The sequence below is a fragment of the Nansenia antarctica genome (assembly GCF_963989245.1).
Source record: "Nansenia antarctica genome assembly, chromosome: 17".
Lineage (NCBI taxonomy): Eukaryota > Metazoa > Chordata > Actinopteri > Argentiniformes > Microstomatidae > Nansenia > Nansenia antarctica.
In genome coordinates, this window is record NC_137687.1 from 26,576,959 (window position 1) to 26,594,458 (window position 17,500).

The 17,500-nt window shown below is 48.4% G+C and overlaps 1 protein-coding gene across 1 annotated transcript in view; it reads right to left on the reverse strand.

Moving 5' to 3' along the window:
- Window positions 1-17,500, reverse strand: part of mcf2l2 (MCF.2 cell line derived transforming sequence-like 2) — a gene marked incomplete at its 3' end in the record, with an annotated part of 171,482 nt that overhangs the window by 107,246 nt on the left and 46,736 nt on the right. The window contains exon 3 of the mRNA XM_080547791.1: window positions 1-13. This exon is cut by the window's left edge and continues 102 nt beyond it. Coding sequence (XP_080403917.1) covers window positions 1-13 — 13 coding nt within the window. The remainder of the gene's footprint in view (window positions 14-17,500) is intronic.

Genomic DNA, 17,500 nt, shown 5'->3' on the forward strand with positions numbered 1-17,500 from the left:
TTACTTCTTCCCCCTGAACACAAAACAGGTAAAGACAAAGGGTTAACACAAAACAGTTCAACACAAAGGGTTAACACAAAACAGGTAAAGACAAAGGGTTAACACAAAACAGGATAACACAAAGGGTTAACACAAAACAGGTAAAGACAAAGGGTTAACACAAAACAGGATAACACAAAGGGTTAACACAAAACAAGTTCCAAGTTTATTGTTACGTCACATTACACCAGTGTAAGAGAGTTAGGCTTCGGTTCCTGACATTGCAGCACAAGACATATGGCAATAGGCATAATTCAAGATACAAACGTGACAGTAGTACAGGATACTGTTACAAGGGGGGTCAGCGAAGAGGACTCCCCATCGCCCCTACTGGTCGAAGAGCGACAGTGCTCCAGCCCTGGACTAATTATCGAATGATTGTTGTCACCTGTGAGTGTTTGTCAGTGTATTTAGGTGTGTCCCATTTCCTTGTTCCCTTGTCAGTCGATCACTTGTGTTACACCGTATGGAATGCTTCAGAACCCTGTGTATGTATTACCACTTCACGTATCCGTTACCCGGAACGTAATTTGAACTTTGACTTTGTTTGCTGGTTTGCAACCTTGTACCGCCTTTGGAGCCCGTTGCTCAATCTTTAGTTTTCGTGCACTTTATTATTGTGTACACCCAGAACCTATTGAGAAACATAACAGAACCTATTGAGAAACATAACAGATCGACTGACCACTATGGATCCAGCGGATGTAATACACCTTCGCACCGTACTGGCCACCCAAGGTGCCATGCTGACCCAGCATGAACGTCTCCTCCGGGAGATGAGTGAACATCTCAGCCAGCTGTCCCTCACCGTCTCGAGCCTGGTGGACCGCCAGGACAACGCGGAACGGGTCGCCGCCGCAGCCAACGCCGCAGCAGTCCCACCTCCACTACTGGTCCCTACACCTCCGCCTACACCTCGTGAGCCTCGCCTTCCACCTCCAGAGAGGTACGACGGACGTCCAGAGGGCTGCCGAGAGTTCACCACACAGTGCACCTTAGTCTTCAACCTACAGCCGACCTCCTTTCCCACCGAGCAGTCCCGGGTGGCCTATATCACCACTCTGCTAACGGGACGTGCCCTGTCCTGGGCGACGGCAGAGTGGGAGAGGGGGACGGCGATATGTGCCAGTTCCCAGCTCTTCATAGCAGAGCTGCGGAAAGTCTTTGATCACACCCGGGTACTCTCTACCTACGAGGCAGGCAGGAGACTCACCGCCTGTCGACAGGGTCATCGCACGGTGGCGGACTATTCCGTGGAGTTCCGCACCCTGGCCAGAGAGACCGGGTGGGAGGAGCGCGCTGTGGTCGTCCTGTATGCGCAGGGGCTCTCGGAGGTCATGAAGGACGAGTTGTCCTTCCGAGAGCTGCCTGAGCAGCTGGACGACTTAGTCGACCTCTCTCGGCGGGTGGATAATAGACGCCGGGAGCGGGACCGCGAGAGAGGCTCGGCTAGGGGCGCGCCCTCCCACCTAACGCCGGGTGTGAAACCACCCAGTGGCTTCATGGAGGAGGAACCCACCTACGATGAGCCAATGCAGCTAGGAGCGGCACGCCTGTCTCAGACCGAGCGACAGCGGCGTCAGAGAGAGGGGCGCTGTCTGTATTGCGGGCGGGCTGGACACCTAGTCGCTACGTGCCCGGAGAAACCGGGAAACGGGAGGGCTCGCTAATGTCGGGGGGGGCATTGGTGAGCCACGAGTCACCTTCCGCAATGGGCGATCACCGGACTTTTTTGGGGGTAACGATAGAGGGGGGACGCCGCATACGACGGGTGTGGGCGTTGGTGGACTCGGGGGCGGCGGGGAACCTTATGCACACGGGCTTAGCCCACGAGTGGGGACTAGCTCTAAAGGACCTTCCCGTTCCATTACCGGTCCGCGCCCTGGACGGCCGGCCTCTGGGGACCGGCTTCGTTACCCAGTGCACACCACCTATTCGCATCCAGGTGGAGCAAGAACAGTGGGAGCTCATCCAGTTTTTTATTATTGAGTCTCCCGACTGTCCTCTGGTCCTGGGGCACCCCTGGCTGGCGGTGCACAACCATAACATTAACTGGTCCACGGGGCAAATTACCAACCCTCCCAGAACCCCAACCCCATTCCCAGTCCCTTCCCACTCCCTAGCTACAGCCCCTAGACCCTTTTCCACGCTAGCGGCGGGGTCTACAAACATTCCAGTGACTCCGGCCGTAGTGGGCGTTCCCCAGGTCTATTGGGATCTGGGGGAGGTTTTTAGCAAGCAGCGGGCTAGGGAACTACCCCCCCACAGGACTTACGACTGTGCCATCGACCTCCTGCCCGGTACCACGCCCCCTCGGGGGAGATTGTTCTCACACATTCGCCCTTCCACCTCCCCGGCGGGTGCAGGGTTTTTCTTTGTGGCCAAGAAGGACGGGGGGCAACGGCCGTGCATCGACTATAGGGGGTTGAACAACGTCACGGTGAAAAACAGATACCCCCTTCCGTTGATGACGACGGCCTTTGAGTCCTTGCAGGGGGCCCGGGTCTTCACTAAGCTGGACTTACGAAACGCGTACAACTTAGTGAGGATCCGGAAGGGGGACGAGTGGAAAACAGCTTTTAACACCCCCAGAGGACATTACGAGTACCTAGTAATGCCGTTCGGCCTTGCCAACGCGCCAGCGGTATTTCAAGCGCTCGTTAATGATGTCCTACGAGACCTCCTCGACCACTCAGTCTTCGTCTACCTCGACGACATTCTAATTTTCTCCAAGGACCTAGCCCAACACCGAATCCATGTGCGACAGGTGCTCGAACGCCTTCTCCATCACAAACTTTTTGTTAAAGTGGAGAAGTGCGAGTTCCATGTGGACACTGTTTCCTTTCTGGGCTTCGTGGTGGACAAGGGGAATCTACTCATGGATCCCGGAAAGGTCACTGCGGTGTTGGACTGGCCCCGACCCTCCTCTCTCAAACAATTACAACGCTTTTTGGGTTTCGCAAACTTTTATCGGAGGTTCATTCGCGGGTTTAGCGCCTTAGCGGCCCCGTTGACAGCCCTCACCCAGACTAGCCTACGCTCCTTTTCTTGGTCCCCGGAGGCGGACACCGCGTTCACGGCATTAAAACAGCGCTTCACCTCAGCACCCATCCTGGTAGGCCTATGCTGATATCTTTTACTTTAAAAAAATATATATTGGCAAGTGAATTTTTCCTGTTCTGTTGGCAGATAATTTTGCTTATTTTAAGTAATATTTCCCCCAATGTTGTGCTTTTTTTGCTTTTTTCTTTAGAACTGACTTTTTGCAGTGTAGTGCTAGTGGTGGTTCAAAATCCCACCTGGGAACACCACCACTAGACCCAGACCCAGACCAAACCAGACCAGACCAGACCCAGACCAGACCAGACCAGACCAGACTAGACCCAGACCAAACCAGACCAGACCAGACCAGACCAGACCAGACCAGACCAGACCCAGACCAAACCAGACCAGACCCAGACCAGACACAGACCCAGACCCAGACCAAACCAGACCAGACCAGACCAGACCAGACCAGACCAGACACAGACCAGACACAGACCAGACCAGACCCAGACCAGACCCAGACCAAACCAGACCAGACCAGACCAGACCAGACCCAGACCAGACCAGACCAAACCAGACCAAACCAGACCAAACCAGACCAGACCCAGACCCAGACCCAGACCCAGACCAAACCAGACCAAACCAGACCAGACCCAGACCAGACCAGACACAGACCAGACCAGACCCAGACCCAGACCAGACACAGACCAGACCAGACCCAGACCCAGACCAGACACAGACCAGACCAGACCAGACCAGACCAGACCAGACCAGACCAGGCCCAGACCAGACCCAGACCCAGACCCAGACCAAACCAGACCAGACCCAGACCAGACCCAGACCCAGACCAGACCCAGATCCAGACCAGACCCAGACCAAACCAGACCAGACCCAGACCAGACCAGACCCAGACCAGACACAGACCAGACCCAGACCAAACCAGACCAAACCAGACCAGACCCAGACCAGACCAGACCCAGACCAGACACAGACCAGACCCAGACCAAACCAGACCAGACCAGACCAGACCCAGACACAGACCAGACCCAGACCAGACCCAGACCAGACCAGACCAGACCAGACACAGACACAGACCAGACCCAGACCAGACCCAGACCCAGACCAGACCCAGACCAGACCAGACCAGACCAGACCCAGACACTTACCTGTCCTTCTCCACTGTCTCTATCCTCCTAAAATGACTGAATTGCAATTCAGCTGAACCCAACCAATCACATTCTCTTCATAAAAACTAAACTAAGAGGCTTTTTGATGAAGGACCGTGTGGTATATTTTGACACACACACAAACTGTATAGTATAGACCTGTAGAATTTGTCTTTTGCACACACATTCATACCTATGGGGGTTACACCTTTTGTAGGCCATTGTCGCATTCCTAAAGGGGGGGGTTTATGATGGTCATTCCTTTGTCATTAGAAGCACATGGTCATTCTGTTACGAGTGATCCTAATGTTGGACCCACATGTTGTGCAGAACACAGGAGACGGAATGAGAAAGTGGAATTCAAGTCGGGCAATAAATCAACCGAACTATTAATGGTACAAACAAAAGTAGGAGGTAGGTTTAGTCTCCCACCTTGGTCATTGGGGCTATAAAGGTGTGGACAACACACAAAGGAGGTCTCCTCCTTCCACACCTGGGGCCTCATTTATAGAAAGTACTTTGGATCAATTTTGATCTTACCTGTGTCGTACGTAGAAAACCACGTCAGCGTAGTGATTTATATCATTTCAACGTGAGTCAATTTGACCGTGGAAACGATCGTAGCTCTACGTCGGGTATTGACCTTGCGTACGCACATTACCTACTGGTTATGCAGAGTTATTACAGGCATGTGAGCCGCACTGCCTATACTGTAATTCAGTGGTGTGCCGTCAGGGCCAGCAAGGCCTTCTCTGCTGGCCTAAACATCATCAGAATATACATTTTATTTAATATATTTTTTCCACAAATATGTATTAATGATTCCCCATAGTCTATTCTCTTCATTTCATAGCTTTCCTCTTGGTTGCGCTGCTTCCAGTCTCCAATTGAGATTTGGAGGGCTGGCCTTTATGTTAGAGCTTTTATCCAATCAAAATGTGTTGCTAGGGGGCTCCCAAATCTGCCCGCCTTCACAACAGACGGTGCCGCGAATTCGACCTGTAACTTAACGTTGGAACGAGAAAACCTGTGGCGTTCCTAGTAAACCTACGTAGATGCGAGCAAAATCAACAACGGCGCCTGCTGGAAGGCTCAATCTGATGTCAGCACCCAGCACGTCTTTTGATTGGATACGCACTATTGAGATGCGTAGCAAGGTAATTTGCGTATCTTTATACCGTCTGCAATCAGCTACAATGGCGGAAGGGGGAGAAGAGGCAGATGTGGTGGCAGATCTTAAAACAACGCCATTTTCTAGAAGAACTTTCCAGGAAAAGATAGACATTATCAGAGAACGGCCAACCCCGACTCTTGCGAGCCTTGGGCACTTTCAGATCGCTAACTACGAGCGGTACCCCTGGCTCACAGGCTCCGAAAGGCACTGCAAATTGTACTGCTGGCAATGCCTGCTATTTGCAACAGATCGATCGGGTGTTTGGAGCCACACTGGTTTTGCAAACTTGAGTTGTCTAACCAAGGGAGCAACGAGACACCAAAGCACGGCTGGGCACTTACAAGCAACGGTGCTTTTGAACACCTTTGGGGACACTCGAGTGGATTTACAGCTCAACAGACTGTACAACAGAGTAATTGAAGTATTCCTGAGGAAAGAAAGGAGGATGGATTTTGTTTTCAAATGAAGTTGTTTTGGTGAGTACAAAGCATTTTATTTTTTATTTTATTTGTATATATTTTTGTCATTTTATTTCGTTATTTCATTTTATTTTCGTTTCAATATTAACGAATTAATATATAGGTAATTAAAATTCATTTTATTTTCGTTTCAATATTAACGAATTAATATATAGGTAATTAAAATGACAAATATAGGCTTATAAAATAAATGTTTGATGCGTCTGTTGCAGGTTGCAAGAGATGTGGAGATTACGTGGGTGGCGCACGTGAATCAGCTGTGCAGTAAAAGTACTCAAGGAGACTTGTTGAATTGTTTTGTCACGTTTCTTGACGATAAAAGTGCCTTTTATTTAAAAGTTTTGACAGTATCCAAGCGAAGCGATCTTAAAGATCACACTCTTCATTGTAAATGCGGATTTATTGATTAAAAATGCTTCGGAAATATTAATATAACTCTGTTGTACTTGTCTGATTATGTTAAGGTGATGCAACGCCCGGTTATACTGTGTTTCTGTCTAGTTTCTAGAGCCATGGCGTCATAATGATGGTATTAAGAGGTAGAATAATTCAGGTAGGACTGTGTCGGACATCACTGAAGGCCTAGGTGTGAAATGCACCGCCCGCCACTGCTGTAATTCATGCGAAGGCTCGTATGTTGTTATCAGCCGAGATTTTTTCTGAGTGGGGCAGTCCCACTCATATTTTAATTTTTATTGTGATAGATATAGTAGAGATTTGACAGGAAGGATGGGTGAGAGAGAGAGAAGGGATAACATGCAGGAGAAGTGTGAGTAAAGCAGGAGCCGCAGCAGTGCTGTCAGTAGTGTTGAATAATGGTGACCATACCACACACACACACACCACACACACACACCATAATTGTGGATCACACCAGTTTTGTCTTTAAATGGAGGCATAGTATTCGCAGATGTTTGTTTAAGATATACAGATCTACCCGCCAAGGCCAAAATCCACCCGCATTTGGCGGGTGATGATTTTTTCCCTTACCTGCCTGTCTTTCCGTCTGTCTGTCTGTTTTTCTGCCTGTCTGTCTACTATCGTAATCCATACCTGTCTGTCTGTCTTTCTGCCTGTCTGTCTACCGTCTTCATCCATCCCCGTCTGTCTGTCTGCCCCCCCCCCAAGAGTAGCCTGTGTCTGCAGAGTAGCCTGTGTCTGCGCCAGTAGCCTGTGTCTGCACTAGTAGCCTGTGTCTGCAGAGTAGCCTGTGTCTGCAGAGTAGCCTGTGTCTGCAGAGGAGCCTGTGTCTGCAGAGTAGCCTGTGTCTGCAGAGTAGCCTGTGTCTGCAGAGTAGCCTGTGTCTGCAGAGTAGCCTGTGTCTGCGCCAGTAGCCTGTGTCTGCACTAGTAGCCTGTGTCTGCACTAGTAGCCTGTGTCTGCAGAGTAGCCTGTGTCTGCAGAGGAGCCTGTGTCTGCAGAGTAGCCTGTGTCTGCAGAGTAGCCTGTGTCTGCAGAGTAGCCTGTGTCTGCGCCAGTAGCCTGTGTCTGCACTAGTAGCCTGTGTCTGCAGGGTAGCCTGTGTCTGCACTAGTAGCCTGTGTCTGCAGAGTAGCCTGTGTCTGCAGAGGAGCCTGTGTCTGCGTCAGTAGCCTGTGTCTGCAGGGTAGCCTGTGTCTGCAGAGTAGCCTGTGTCTGCGCCAGTAGCCTGTGTCTGCAGAGTAGCCTGTGTCTGCAGAGTAGCCTGTGTCTGCAGAGTAGCCTGTGTCTGCAGAGTAGCCTGTGTCTGCATGAGTAGTCTGTGTCTGCAGAGTAGCCTGTGTCTGCAGAGTAGCCTGTGTCTGCGCCAGTAGCCTGTGTCTGCAGAGTAGCCTGTGTCTGCATGAGTAGTCTGTGTCTGCAGAGTAGCCTGTGTCTGCAGGGTAGCCTGTGTCTGCAGTGTAGCCTGTGTCTGCACCAGTAGCCTGTGTCTGCAGAGTAGCCTGTGTCTGCATGAGTAGTCTGTGTCTGCAGAGTAGCCTGTGTCTGCAGAGTAGCCTGTGTCTGCAGAGTAGTCTGTGTCTGCAGAGTAGTCTGTGTCTGCAGAGTAGCCTGTGTCTGCAGAGTAGCCTGTGTCTGCAGAGTAGTCTGTGTCTGCAGACACCGAGAACCAGTTTGGGACCGCAGACTGGCTGGCTGATGCTCCGACTCTGCAGACACATAGTATTGGTCTGCACGGCCACGTGCAGGAAGTGTGTGGTCTCAATGGAGCACGGAACACCAGCTGCACGCCTCACTTTACGCCCCGACACCCATTGTTCAGGAATTTCACTCGACTAGTAAATGCAACAAGCTTGCATCCTTTTTTAACAATACATTAGAAACCATTAGACAAGAGTTTTGCTCTTCTGTGTCAGGCATGACAAATATGTATTCATTAGCAGCCCCAAATAGGGCCGACATAACAACCATGTCACAATTTAACACCATCGACTACAAGACTCTGTAATATAATAATATCACGTCATGTCTTGAACCATTCCCCTGTGCCCTTGATGTCCTGTCAACAAGCTTTTAAAAACATACTTAGCTGCGTGGCAAGCGAAATAATACAAATAATCAACACTTCCCTTCCATCAGGAATTTCCCCTGAAATCCAGAAATCTGCAGTTAAGCCTTTACTTAAGAACGGCCTAGACCCATTTGTAATAAACTATTACAAACCCATATCAAAGGAAACATAATTGAAATAGTTGGCCACGGTCAACTTAGCAATTATTTGACCCAAAATGATCTCTTGGATGATTTTCAATCAGGCATTGTAATAGAACAAAATTGCCTACCACAACTATGCGGATGACACTCAAATCTACATAGCCCTGGCACCCAAATGACTATGGTCCCATCAACAACCTCTGTAATAAATGCCTGGATGACACAAAACAGGCCTATTTAAAGGGGCAGTTCGTAAATTGCAGCTCATCCAAAAGGCCCCTAAGGACAGCTGAGACTGATTAGCTAATCATTACAAGAGTGAAAACAGAACACGGAGCAGAAGCTTTTAGTCATCTGCTGTTTTATTTTATTTTTTTAATCTGTTTACTATTCTCCAAATAAACTTGCCTTGCCTTGCCTATGAGTTTACTTTACTTCTGGTTTGTTTATTTACAAGGACATGCACATGTTTGGCAGTGGTTGAAAGTGTAGCTATATGCACATTTTCATATGTTCAGTGTGGCCAGCAGGGGGCAGCAACACTTAGTTTCATTTTTGAACTTATTGAATTTATCTGACAAAAACACAATATGCCAACGTTAGTTGATAGGTTGTGTGTCAGGTTGTGATTGTGACCACAAACTATCCGGTTACCCACAAGATAACGTTAAGGAGTTAAAACTCTTCTCTGATCATGCTGGACACCTGCATATGAAATTGTGTTCTGTTATCAACATCTGTTAACTACATTGTTGAAGTAAAATAGGTCAAACAGAGCAATAGTGTCATTATTCTAGGCCTTTATTGACTTACAATGGCTGCCTGTGCACCAAACTCTTAAGTTGACCTATGAACTTTTCAGCCCGACCCGTCAGTATCGAACATGTTTGTTTTATTTCATTCCTTATTCTGTTCCATGCATTACAATGAGGCCCTTCCTCTGATTTCTACCTCCACTAGCCTCCCTTGCTTTAGGTATGTTTTCAACCTTTTAGAAGTCAATGTCTCGTGGCCCGGGGTGGTCCAGTGGTCTAGCACCATGGCCTGGGGTGGTCCAGTGGTCTAGCACCATGGCCTGGGGTGGTCCAGTGGTCTAGCACCGTGGCCTGGGGTGGTCCAGTGGTCTAGCACCATGGCCTGGGGTGGTCCAGTGGTCTAGCACCATGGCCTGGGGTGGTCCAGTGGTCTAGCACCATGGCCTGGGGTGGTCCAGTGGTCTAGCACCATGGCCTGGGGTGGTCCAGTGGTCTAGCACCATGGCCTGGGGTGGTCCAGTGGTCTAGCACCATAGCCTGGGGTGGTCCAGTGGTCTAGCACCGCGGTCTTCAGTGCACACATATGCCCATGTCGGCATGGGTTCGAATCTGGCCCATGCCCTGCTAACATGCCCTCTCTCCCTTACTTTCCTGTCTGTCTTCACTGTATCTGTCCAATAAAATAAAAAATATGAGTGGGACTGTCCCACTCAAAAATAATAATAATAAGTGAATGTCTCTGGAGTGCAATTGGAGTTGTTTTTATTTGTGTTCAGGACCAAAGCAACTTCCTAACAATCTCGTCGATTGATATAGCAGAAAAGTCTTCAATCTTGTTTACATTTCTAGGTTTTTCTTTAACCATTTCTAGTCAAGATCGCCACCCTGACAGAGAAATGGTGAAGATGACTTCTTGACTTTGACTTCTAAATTCACCACAAGGTGGAGGCATTGAGCTGAAACAAAAATCCACTGCACTGAATCGAAACCACGATTCAGAACTCCAACATGAAGGTATCCAGGCCTGGTACTGCGGCCCTGCTTGGTCCTATACCTACATGGGCCAGACCGTATAGTACATAACTAACCCTAACCCTAACCCTGAACAATGACAGAACCAGGAACCAGTTCAGAGCAGGACAGGAGGGTTCCTGTCACAGATCACCCCCGGTGAGGAGGGGGAGGGAGGAAAAGGGGGGGAGCTGAAGTGGGGGGGGGCGGACGGATGATGAGGGAGGAGGGAAGAGGCGGAGGAAGGGGTGAGGAGGGTGGGGGGGTAGGGGGGTGGGGGGGTAGGGGGGAGAACAATGACAGAGGGCTTTGCCAGGAGCCTATTACCACAGACCTGCAGCTCCCCTCTCATCACGGCTCCTGCATTCTTTACATTCTGGAGGCAGTGTTGCCAGATTGGGCGTATTGTCAATTCCATCTGGCAACCCTGTCTGAAGGTTCAGACCAGGGGTCTCGACGTCACAACGACTGTTCCATGCATTACAAGCCCGTCCTCTGATTTCTACTTTCACCAGCCTCCCCTGTGTCAGGATGGAGGCTGAGACGAGAGGAGAGCTGCATTATAGATCCTCCTGAAGTAGATCGGTGATAGTGTGTGTGTGTGTGTGTGTGTGTGTGTGTGTGTGGGGACCACCGGCGCACAGCAAGCAAGCAAGCAAGCAAGGGCGAAAAACCTGTACACCTGTACACCGTGTATCCAGGAAAACATTCCCTGCATCTTATCAGCGTACACACTGTCCATAAATCATGGACAGGCAATCAAGACATTGCCAAGGCGAAGGGGTGAGCACCACCGGTTACCGGCAAAGCGAGATTCATTGGGTATAACCGTGCCTTGTGTGTGTGTGTGTGTCTGTGTGGAAGGGAAAGCAGGGAAGATCTATCTATACCTGCCACCACGGGCACCTGTGCCTCTCTAATCTCTCTCCCCCTCTCTCTCTGTGTGTGTGTGTGTGTGTGTGTGTGTGTGTGTGTGTGTGTGTGTGTGTGTGTGTGTGTGTGTGTGTGTGTGTGTGTGTGTGTGTAAGGGCAGAGCAGAGAATACTGCCTGTTATTGTGATACTAGTGGTGGGGTTTCTACTGACAACAGTGCTGCCTTATCCTCCTCTCTTATCCTCCTCTCTTCTCATATCTGCTCCTCCTCTCTCTTCTCCTCATATCATATCTGTTCCACCTCTCCTCATATCTCCTCTCCTCCTCTCTTCTCCTCCTCTCCTCCCTTCTGTCTTCTCCTCTGCTGCTTCTCTCTCTTCTCCTCTCTCTTCTCCTCCTCTCCTCCTCTCCTCTCTCTTCTCCACGTCCTCTCTTCTCCACCTCCTCTCTTCTCCTCCTCTCTTCTCCTCTCTCTTCTCCTCTCTCCTCCTTCTCTTTCCTCTTCTTCTCCTCTCTCTTCTCCACCTCCTCTCTTCTCCTCTCTTCTTCTCCTCTCTGCTCCTTCTCTTTCCTCCTCTCCTCCTCTCTTCTCCTCCTCTCCTCCTCTCTCTTCCTCCTCTCCTCTCTCCTCTCCTCCTCTCTCTTCTCCTCTCTGCTCCTTCTCTCTCTCCTCCTCTCCCCCTCTCCCCCTCTCTTCTCTTCTCTCCCCTCTGTCTTGGTTCCAGACATGTGATAATGCTGACAGGATGTCTCACAGACAAGTAAAGCACCTGAACCCAGATGCACTTCCCATTGTCTGATGAATCACAGTGTCAAACACACGTGCGTGCGCACACACACACACACACACACACACACACACACACACAGACAGACAGACAGACAGACACACACACACACACACACACACACACAGACAGACAGCTACACCGGTACATTCACACACACACGCACACACACACAGAGGCTTATGACAAAGCCAGCTTGCTGTTTAATTTCCTGTGCCATCTTGCCTCCACACCTATCAATCCTCCCACCCAGACACCCCCAAACAACACCCACTGTGGCTGACACATCTCTTCCTGACACTGCGTGTGTGTGTGAGTGTGAGTGTGTGTGTGTGTGTGTGTGTGTGTGTGTGTGTGTGTGTGTGTGTGTGTGTGTGTGTGTGTGTGTGTGTGGAAGGGAATGCAGGGAAGATCTATCTATACCTGCCACCACAGGAGACAGTCACTATGTCAAAACCTGTGTGCCACCTGTGTGCCTCTCTCTCTCTCTGTCTCTCTTTCTCTCTCTCCCTCCCTCTCCCTCCCTCCCTCTCCCCCCCTCTGCCCCCCCCCCCCTCTCTCTCTCTCTCTGACAAGTTAATCTGATAACATTCATATCATATTCAGGTCAAGGCTGGCGGCTACAACACAGCCGGAGAGGGTTTAGCTGTTAGCTAAGAAATAGCTGAAATAAAAGAGGTTTAAGAAGGTTTATGGGGGTCATAAATGTGGCTGTATTGGCCTGGGCCATGGGTAGGTCATACTGGACCAATGCTACTAATAAACAGATGTTGATGATGATGAAAACCTTTATTGTCCCCAATGGGGAAATTTTGTTGTCAAACAGCTTAGTTAGGGCAGACAGAAAACATTCAATAAATAAATAGATAAAACAGTGCAGGCTCAGATGTATTGGTAACCCGGGTAACAGATTTTTCACACTGCAGTTACTTAGCCTACGGCTATCCTTAGCCCAATGATAATAATGACTGGCCCAGGCTCGCTTACCCATGATTCACACGTGCCTTTGCTAACCCTGGGTTTAGTATTAACCCCAGGCTGAGGATTCACACGTGTGCGCTGAAGCCCTGGGCTGACTGAAATAACCATAGCAACATGCAACCGTTCCAGCTATACAAGTTGGCTAGCTAGCTAGATTTCTAGGGCCCTGTCAGGCCTGAAACCAACAAACCAACAAATTATAGACCGACAGAAACATAATAGTATATATTATACTGGGTGAAAAATTAGGGACAAGGAGAATGTATTGGATATTTAAGTTACAGCTGTGTGTGATTGAGTGATAGTATTCCATTGCAGTTAACCTCAACCCTGTTTCAAACTGGCTAGTTTCGGCACAGTGCGGGACACATTTCTGGGGCTAACCAGGCGCTAACCAGAGGTAACCAGCTCCAGGCCTTCAGAGTGCCGTAACATTACAATACGACGAGGAAACAAAATGAACACCAATGGTATAACTGCATTGTTTACCAAGAACCCCAACAGACTGAGGGAGAGAGAGAGAACCTTTGAGAATTTGGAGAGTCTTTGCGGTGTAGGTCATATAAAAGTATTGGGTGTTTTGTTCCTCAGTGGAATTACATAAGAACGTAGCTCCGAGCCCGTGGTGAGAGAGAGGGGGTTTGGCCTGAGGGCCTTCGTCTGAGAGAGAGAGAGAGAGAGAGAGAGAGAGAGAGAGAGAGAGAGAGAGAGAGAGAGAGAGAGAGAGAGGGAGAGGGAGAGGGAGAGGGATATGGAGAGAGAGAGAGAGAGAGAGAGAGAGAGAGAGAGAGAGAGAGAGAGAGAGAGAGAGAGAGAGAGAGAGAGAGAGAGAGAGAGAGAGAGAGAGAGCAAACCTCGGGAGGTTTCACACACGGCTAGTAGGAATGACAACAATCTCTCTGGGACCTGATACACGCATGATCTAAACATATGGTCTGAAAAGACCTTCTGCTAGACTATCAGCCCAATAGAGCTCTCAGGTCTTCTGACGCTGGTTTTCTCTGTGTACCACATGTACAAAAGAAGAGATTTGGTGAGGCTGCATTCTCATTTTATGCACCCAGATTGTGTCTTCACTGCCAGTTTACATTAGGAATGCAACCTCAGCAAATAATTATGTTCAAGTCAAGACTAAAAACCCATCTTTTTAATATTGCATTTAAATGACTAAATAATGAAATGATGCACAATATGTATTATGTATTTTGTATCATTAATTCCTGAAGGATCCAGACTTTATTAAGTGGAAAAACAGGCTATATATTTTTTTTTTTTTTTTTTAAGAACGGAATAAAGCAGCAAATGTCTTGCTAACAGAACAAATATATTTCTGTGGAATATGATCAGAGAGACAGACAGACAGACAGACAGACAGACAGACAGACAGACAGACAGACAGGCTGGCAGGCAGAGAGACAGACAGACAGTCAAGCAGGCCCTAGGCAGGCAGGCAGACAGACAGAGGTCCTCCATCAACCAACAGACAGGAAGCAGTGTAATGTGATAATGGTGTGGTTGTCGCTGACAACAACCTCTCACCCACTAGAGAGGAAGTGATTCAGGAACACTCCTATCGATCAGGAGGCCTGAAGAGTGTCTGTCTGTCTCAGATGGTAAATGGTGCACTTGCAGATCAATACTGTCTGTCTGTCTCTTTATTTGTCTGTCTGTCTCACAGATCAATACTGTCTGTCTATCTGTTGGTCTGTCTGTCTGTCTCACAGATCAATAGTGTCTGTGGTCTGTCTGTTTTTTTGTCTATCTATCAGTTTTTTTGTCTGTCTGTCTGTCTGTTTGTCTGTCTGTCTCACAGATCAATAGTGTCTGTCTGTCTGTCTGTCTGTCTCACAACAAACACATACATCACATCAGGACTGGGAACACACTAGCTATGGCTAGGGTTAGGGTTAGAGTCACAGCTCAATAGTGTCTGTCTATCTGTCTGTCTGTCTGTCTCTCAGCTCAGTATTGTCTCTGTCTGTCTGTCTGTCTGTCTGTCTGTCTGTCTGTCTGTCATGTCCTGTCCTGTCCTATGCATTAGTGTTTTTTGTTTTGTTTTTGTTTTTTGCATTTCCTGTTTTGCTCACATAGTTTTTAGTTTCTGTCACTCTGCCCTTCTGTGTTTTCCTGCGTGTGTAATAGTCCACCAGCCCTGATTGGTTTCACCTGTTCTCACCATCCATGTCAGGAACCGAAGCCTAAGGGTTTTACTCTCGTACACTTGTGTAATGTGACATAACAAATAAACTTGAAACTGAAACTTGAAACTAGTCTGAGCGTTCCTTTGTCTCATCGCCAGTTCGTTTATGGTGCCGCTGGGTCAATACATTCCAGTCATTGTCCTATGACGCAAATGTCATTTCAATGCATCATAGAACTTTTGCTCCCTTTAACACATGTCGGCGTTTCCCTGGTTGCGCGATCTACTAGAACTACTAGTTCTACTAGAACTGAAAGCGGCAAGTAACAGGCACGTAACATCCATATGCTGTAAAAATAAATATATTTGACTACCAGCAAGACACTGCAGCAATCGTATCTATCACAAACGCGGAGATTGTATGAGCCCCGCAGTCAGTCCAATGAGAGCGTCCGTAGAGCGTCCGTAGAAATACATCGCTCCCTGTCTAACGTATTTAACGTTACATGTTTTAAGGCTGATCTGTGCATGATAGTGCTGCATTTTGACATAATTCTTATCGCATTTCCCCCCATTGAGCTGTATACCGGCACTTATTAAAGTGAAGTGCTCTTATGACACTTAACTCCTCCTACTGTCGCCGCTCGTTCCTGGTCTGTTGTGTATAATGGAGAACGTATCCTACCCGAACCTATACAGAACTTTTCAAATGCGTGCCGAGCCGAACCGGTCTGGTCAATGGAAAAGCGCCACTAGTGTCTAGTTTACATGGTTTCTCTAGTGTCTAGTTTACATGGTTTCTCTAGTGTCTAGTTTACATGGATTTGATCTATGAGTGTGTGAGTGTGAGTGTGACGCATTTTTTTCCTTCTCCTTGTTGGATTATCTGCCTTGATCTTGGGTGTCCATCTGTGACTGTCCACCTGCGTATCGAACCGTTACAAGTAAAGACCAGATCTTCTGTATCAAACTTTTTGTCCTTTTTTATTTTGTAGATGCTACTGACTCCTCTGTCCCAGTACTATTTTTGACACTGTCTCACAACAAACACATACGTCACATCAGGGGGGTATTCCAGCAATAAGTCTTCCATCGAGAAAAAAAAAAGCCTGGATTTTCCTTTAGCAACATTAATGGAATACCCCCCAGGACTGGGAACACACTAGCTACACATGTCAACACGCTAACTACGAACGTCAACACTGAGAACACACGTCACACGGGACTGGGAACACGCCAACTACACTGGGAAAAAGCCTCTTATCTCCTGATGAAGTACCAGCGAACCTCAGAAATGCCAGGAAAGGAAATTAAACACAACTTAAACTCTGAATGATACATTTCCTCTTTCTAACTGAGACCCAATAAACAAGCACATTTGTATTGTTCTTTGCTGGCTTTCCTGATAAGCTGAACTGTCGACCTAAGATTATCTGGTCTTTGGCTATGCTTTTACTGTCCAGTTTCATATGTTATTACTGGGAGCCAGGGGAGGCTGGTGGAGGTAGAAATCGGAGGACGGGTTCATTGAAATGCATGAAGGGAATGAGGAACGGTACACAGGTTTGATACCATTCCTCCGTCCGCTGGGGGCGGCGGTAGTAGAGGTTAGAGAGGCCGGCTAGCGATCAGAAGGTCGCTGGTTCGATCCCCGCCTCAGGAGGCAGCTGCATGTGAGCTTGTGACTGGAGGGTTGCTGGCATCATCTAAGGTGCCTACTGCTGCCGTTATGCAAACGCATAAACGCATTGGGTATCAAACACAAACACGCACACACACAAACACACACTCACACACACACACGCCCCCTCCCACCAGTAATACAAACATGATGTGTCTGTATGTTTCTCACTGTTGCCTTGGTCCATGGGCTACACAAGGACACACGTCATGCTGGGGTCATTGGTGTTGTTGTTGTTGTTGTTGTTGTTGTTGTTGTTGAGCTGGCTTGAGCAAGCACTTAACTAATGAATAAGCACCTAATTGCTCCAGGGGCGCTGGGTATGGCTGACCCTGTGCCGAGAGCAGAGAAAGCATGTTGTTGTCCTCTGTGCAATGATAAAATCTCCCATTTCTGCCTCCGCCAGCCTCCCCTACTGAGAACAGGCTTCTTATGATACTGTTATGATGATTCTTATGTTATCAATGAAAACACGGAAATGCCTGGACAGGAAATGAAACAAAACGTCTGAATGATAAGCCTGTTTCCTCTGTCTATCTGTGATCAGATAAACACACACAGTAGTATTGTTCTGGGTCCAGTATCCCCGAGAAGCTAAGCAGCAGCACTAACATCATCTTAAATCCATTGTAGGCAATAATGATGCATTGTGGGAACTCGCTCTTATGAAACTGGACAATTACCTCATCGCCCTCATACTCATTTAAAAGCATGAGTAATTTATGATGTCCATT